Source organism: Meles meles, chromosome 1, assembly GCF_922984935.1.
Source record: "Meles meles chromosome 1, mMelMel3.1 paternal haplotype, whole genome shotgun sequence".
Classification (NCBI taxonomy): domain Eukaryota; kingdom Metazoa; phylum Chordata; class Mammalia; order Carnivora; family Mustelidae; genus Meles; species Meles meles.
Window position 1 is genome coordinate 185,393,222 of NC_060066.1, and position 6,000 is coordinate 185,399,221.

Sequence of the window (6,000 nt, forward strand, 5' to 3'; positions counted from 1 at the left end):
AAGACTTGGATGGGGAAACATCATAAGGCCAAGTTCTTAGGGCGTTAGCCTTCACCATCAGCTGGGGCGAGGAACAGATCTAAAGTCCTGATCTGGGAGGCAGAGGCCTGGGTTCCCGACACAGTTGTACTACCGATCTGCCGGGTGTGACACTCTTTTCCGTGCCTCAGTGCACTCAGCAGCACACTGCGGGCTTGGGCAGAAAGGTCCTGGGGCGGGGGGGTGCTTCAGGGAAAGTAAAGGCCAGCCGAACTTTAGGAGGCCAGCTAACCTGCTCCCACGTGGCCCTGGGGCTGCCCTCCCAGGTGGATGCACAGGTAAACCAAGGCCTATAAGGGCAGCCCTGCTGGTGTGGACAGGTGGAGGCAAGAAACTCAGGGAAGGGGGTCGGCTCTCTTCTGTGCTAGGGGTCTGGGCTGGGGCAGCAGGCCCGGGAGCGTCTCTGTGAAGTCAGTGAAGAGGCAGGGGCAGCTCTGTGCTAGATTTCCTTTCCTTGGATGTGTGCTGCAGATGCGTTTGGGATGCCCATGGCCACATGTGTCAAAGCTGTAGTGAGTGTGTGCACAAGACAGTCGAGTGTGCAGCGGGGATGTGTGTGTGTGTGTGTGTGTGTGTGTGTGCAAAGCTGAGTACAGCACGAGTATGATGCCTTGACCCGAGCCTGGGCAGTTGCTGTCCAATCTCACAAACTTTTCTCCCTGCCCACCCGCTGCTGCCTGGGTGCTGGGTGCTGGGTGCTGGGTGTTGAGGGCTGGGTGCTACGTGCTGGGGCAGAGAAACAAATGGCACAGGAGCGGCCCTCCTGCGGGGCCTGGGGCTGGGGCGATGGCTGAAGCCAAGATGCTGGAGAAGGAGCTCTGAGTCAGACCTCGCTCTCAGGAGCCTCCACAGAGACCTCTCCTGAGCCTCGTCGCCCCACCTGTCAAATGAGGAGGATAGCAGCACCTGCCTGGTGGAGGTGGTTTACAGACGGCCCAGTGATCACCGCCGCTCAACGAGTGATGAGAAATTTCCGTTCCAACTGCTGGAGCCACCACCGCCCCCCCCAACCCCACCAGGAGACTGCAGGGAGCAGGGGGCACGGCCTGGATAGGGAGTCAGGAGTCTTGGGGTCTGGTTCCGCATCTGCTTTGGATTCACTGTGTGACGTGGGTCCTTAGAGCCTTAGTTTTCTTATAAGCAAAATGGGCTATCAAAATGTGGACCCACCTAAGGGCCCTGGGCCCCCTTTGCTGGGCTGATTTCCAGCCCAGGCAGTTATCGTTCTCAGTGGGTTCTCCAGAGTGGGAGCTTGGAAGACTCCGGGGCTAGGAGTCTGAGGGCCCCAGGAGCTGCCGCCACCTCCTCCTCTCCCCATTCCCACAGCTTCTGACCCCAGGGACAAGGCTGAGGAGGATGTTTACAGAGTGTAAACCTTCACATAGAGAAAGCACTGGGCAGCTGGGGGCTGGGAGCAGCCAGAGTCTCACAGTGGCGTGGGGAAAGTGGGGGGTAATGACCTTGCCCTGTATCAGCCCCCTCCAGCCCTCTAACTTCAAGAGTGAGGCTCAGGGGCGGGGCGGGGGGAGCTCTGAAAGGGTGCAGAGAGGAGGTGGGCCTCCCCCCCCCCCCCCCCCCCCCCCCGCCACCACACCAACCGCCCACCAAAGGCTCAAAAAGCAGGACGTGTAGTGATTGGACGTTTCTCCAAATTCAGAGGGTTGAGGCCTTAATCAAAGACTGGGACACCGAGGAGGGGCTGGGGTTTAGGGACAGGACCAGGGGCCTACAGAGAGGTGAGAGAGATGGGAGAGGGAGCCCGCAACCCCTCTTTCTGGACTTCAATAAGCAGAAGACGGGAGTCCACGGTTCCCACATCCCAGAGACCACAGCTGCACGGGCAGAAGGGCCGGAATCCGAGCTCGTCCTCCGGACAGTCTTCAGTACCAGAAAACATGCGGGCTTCGTGGGGACCTCCCTGGCAGGTGTGAGGGTGGCATCCCCCTGGGGTGAATGGACCCAGCTCACCCCAGTGCCCTCCTTCCTGAGCCCTTCTTTTCCAGGCTTTTCTGCCAGGCCCCTCCTGCTAGGGCCTGAGTCTCCGGGAAGGGGGGGCAAGCGAACTGGGTGCATTAAGACCCCTGCACTTGAGCCGCCTCTGGGCGCCCGTTGTGGAGGTGGGAAAGGATCTGGCCAAGAGTGCAGCGGGAGGGCTAGGAGTCCAACAGCAGGAAGCACTTCCTGGCAAGAACAGCCAAGACCCCAGAGTGAGTGACTGAGAAACCCCACATCTGGAGCACCTCAGGAGCAACAGAAGCCTCCGGTCTGGCCCCCTCCACCAGCCCCAGGAATAACCCCCATCTTTCACACTCAGGCCCTTGCTGCAAACCAGGCTTTTCCCCACCTATTACCTCATCGGAGGGTGAGGCCCACAAGGTTGGGGTTTCCACCCACTCTGACGGCGGAGACATCTAAAAGCTCAGAGAGGCCCAGTGATCCATCCAAGATCACACAGCCCCCAAGAGGTGGGGCTCCCAACCCCTCGCTCCATTTGATCTCTAAGACAGAAGACTAGCTCCCTGAGATTCCCTAGCCCTGTGAATGTTTTCACACCGCATTTCCTCCCCCAGAGCTCCCGAGATGCCTCGTCCCTGGGCTCCCGGGCACAAGTGGTCAGAACAAGCACGCCCCTGGCCAGGGCATTCCTGGCATCCGGAAAGGGCAGGATGTGGGGCAAAGGTGCCAGCAGATTTAGCTCCTGGAGAGGAAGGAGAGGCCCTTCCAGAAGAGGCGAAGGCAGCGACTGGCCGGAGGCCATCAGGAGGGTCCTTCACCTCTGGTGACCCCCGGGGGGCTAAGAGACCAGGCCTCAGGACGAAAGACCCCCACCTCAGAGGCCTACTGGTTTCCCCGGGCTCAGCCTTGCCTTGGAAGGGTCATCTCCCAAGAGGAGCCCACGAAGGCACAGCCCCTCTCCGTGGAGTGTCTCAGCCTCCTTGGGCGCCCCAGGCCAATGTGGGCAACTGGACCACCCTTCCTTAGCAGTCCTCTGCTGCTCTCACCTGACTGTAAACTCCCTTGTACTGTCATCACTCCCACAATCCTCTCTGCAGTGAAAGACATTCATCCCAGATGTTTCCAATGGGCACTGGGGGTTGGGCTACCCTTAACAGTTGACCCTGACCCTAAGTCTCACCTCGTGTCCTTACAAACTCACCTCTGCCCCTGGCCTAGCCCAGCTGGAGTCTCCGCCTGAGTCAAGGCTGCCATCCCCAGGAGCACACTGGCTGAGAGAGTTCTCCTCTGCCCTCCCTACGGCCAGGGGGCTCCCCTTCACCTCTGAATTTCTGCGCGCCCAGTTAGGATGGGGCAGAGGCAGGCAGGAAGACAGACCAAAAGACAGAGACCAAGACAGATGGACAGGCACACGGACAACTGGACAGACGGGCACACAGAAGGATGCCTGTCCCACAGAGGGATGGAAACAGACAGGCAGAAGGACCACTGGACAGTGAGGGGGGGAGATGAACAGACAGGCTGACTTGCACACAGGTGGAAATTCCAGCAGAAAGACAGCCAGACAAGGCAGAAAAACTGCCTGACAGTCAGGTGGACAGGCTAGGGGGCCACCGAGGAGACCCCATAGACTAAAGGGCCCTCTCTGAAGGCAGCAAGAAGGGATTGATATCGGTACATTTTCCAGGGACCGGAGGGCTTTCTCGGGCACCTCCAGGCGTCCCAGGGCCAGGCCCGGCCCTTCAACTGATATCCGCGGGGCCTCTCATGTTCCCGGCTGGGCCAGGCCATCCCCCAAGACTAAGCTCTAGGCTGCCAAAATTCACTCTTTACATCCAAGAGGGGTCAGTGTTTTTGAAAGTTGTAGGAGCCTGGCAAGGGGGAGGAGGGGGCCCGCAGCGTCAGTGTTTCCAAACTGACTGCTCTCCTCTTTCTTTTTCCCCAGGGTGCCCAGAGCCAGGCCTGGTGCAGCAGCCAGTGAGCCCGGCAGGCTATCGGGCCCAGGCATCGGGGTAGCCAGCGTAGCCTGCTGCTGCTGCTGCTGCTGCTGTTGCTGGTGGAAGGTGGAGGGGAGGCTGGGTGAAGACCGTCACACAGCACACACGAGTGTCAGAGCTCAGGTGGCTCACAGGGACCCCCAAACCCCTACAGTGGGGGGCCAACCGGGACTGGGGTGGAGGCCATCCCTGTAGAGGGCCATCTCCAAGGGGAGCCCAGGTGGGAGCCCACTGTGGCAACAAAGTTGGGGAGATAGTAACAGAAATTGTGTGGGGGCCACTGGGTCCCCTTTGTGTCTGGGGCACAAGGAGGCAGAGGCAGGGAAGAGGAAAGGGGACCCCACCGTAGTGGCTCCGGAATGCAGAGAGGATGGGGGACAAGACACAGGATGTGGGAGTACCTGGGACTGGGACGGAGGAGCAGGGTTGGAGATCAGAATGAAAATAGTTGAGGTGGGGAGGTGAGAAGCGAGGTCAAGCAGGGGTCAGGACCTGGGGATCATGGTTAAGGTCAGGCTGGGGGAGAATCAGAAATCGGGCTCAGGCCTGGGAGTGAGCGAGAGGAGGGTCGGCCGTGGGAATGGGGGGCAGGGGGCGGAGCCAGGGCGGCCCGCGCCGGCCCCGGGGAGCCCAGGCTCCGGCAGGGGCCGGGCTGGGCGGGAGCGCGGGGACGCGGCAAGGGGCGCGGGGTCGCAAACTCACATGAAGACGTGGTAGACGAAGGCCCAGCCGCGGGGTCGCTCCAGCACGTTGTAGACCCAGTTCTGCAAGCGGCGGTAGCGCTTGTGCGCGGCGGAGGAGCGCTGGCCGCAGGCGGAGCCCGAGCCCGAGCCCGGCCCAGGGAGGGGCGCGCCCGGCGGTAGGGGGCTGCCCAGAAGGCCGAGGCGGCGCGGGGAGCCGCCCCCGCCCGCCTCGCCCCGCTCGCTCTGCACCGCCGTGAGCGCCACCAGCTCGGCGCGGGGGGCGTCCCCGGGCGGGGGGGGCCAGGCCGAGGCGGCGCGGGGGGGCCTCGGCCATGGGCGGCGCCGGGCGTGGGGGTGGGGGGGCGCCGGGGCCCGGCTGCGGTCCGGGGCGGGCGGGCGCGCGCGGGGCGCTCAGCGGCTCATGGCTCGGACCCGGGCCCGGCGGGGGCGGCCCGGGGCGGGCGCGGGCGGCGGGGGGCTAGGGGCCGGGCCGGGGCGGCGCGAGGGCCGGGGGCGGGCGCGCGGAGCCTGGGGGCCGCCGGAGCCCGCACTGACCGCCCGCTTCCCCGGCGACTGGGGCGGCTCTTTCCGACTCCAACTCTCTTATTACGCGCTCCATGCCGCTCGCCTTTCCACCTGCCTCAGGCGCGCCGCTCACATGTCATCCTCCCCCGCCCCGCCCCTCCCCCGCCGCCCCCGCCCGCCCCGCGGCCGCCTTCCCAAATCGGGAGGGAGCTAGCGGGCGGGCGCGGCAAGGCGGAGGGGGGCGCGCGGAGCAGCCGGCGGGGCTGGGCGCACCGGCCACGCGGGCCGACGAGTCGGTGCCGGGACCTGACCGCGTGGCGGCGGCCCCCGGGGGCTGGCCGCGTGCTAGTGGCGTACACTGCTGCGCGGGGCTGCCGGGACCCGGAGGCCCGGCTGGGCTGGGACGCCTCGCGGGGGTTGGGGGGGCTGCGGAAAGTCGGGGCGTGGGGTGGACAGCTGTGGTCGCGATCGTGGATGGGACTCGGCGTCCCGTGGAGTTCAGGTGTGAGTGGCTCCAGAAGTGCGTGCTCCGTGTGTGCCGCGCGGGTGGCTGTGGGTGCGCGCGGGGACGGGATAGAGTCCATGCAGGTGCGTGGCGTGGGCGTTGTGTGGATAGGTGTGAAGATGAGTGTGCACGGTGCAGGCCCCGCTAGGTGGTGGAGGTGGAAGCGAGGAGGTGTGCTCCTCGTCGTCGGGGCGTGCCCTTAGTGCGCCGGGAGGCATGTGTCAAGTGTGCCGGGGCCGCGTGTGGCTCGGTGAGCAGCGCCCACGGGAACGGCCTGCTGTCCAGGCGCTGCCGA

General features: G+C 64.3%; 1 protein-coding gene across 1 annotated transcript in view; it reads right to left on the minus strand.

The window, feature by feature from the left end:
* KCNQ4 (potassium voltage-gated channel subfamily Q member 4) overlaps positions 1-5,009 on the minus strand; it is a 52,528-nt gene extending 47,519 nt beyond the window's left edge. Inside the window, 2 exon segments of the mRNA XM_046023439.1 lie at positions 4,695-4,972; positions 4,974-5,009. Of these exon segments, the coding sequence (XP_045879395.1) occupies positions 4,695-4,972; positions 4,974-5,009 (314 nt within the window).
* Positions 5,010-6,000: the final 991 nt, after the last annotated feature.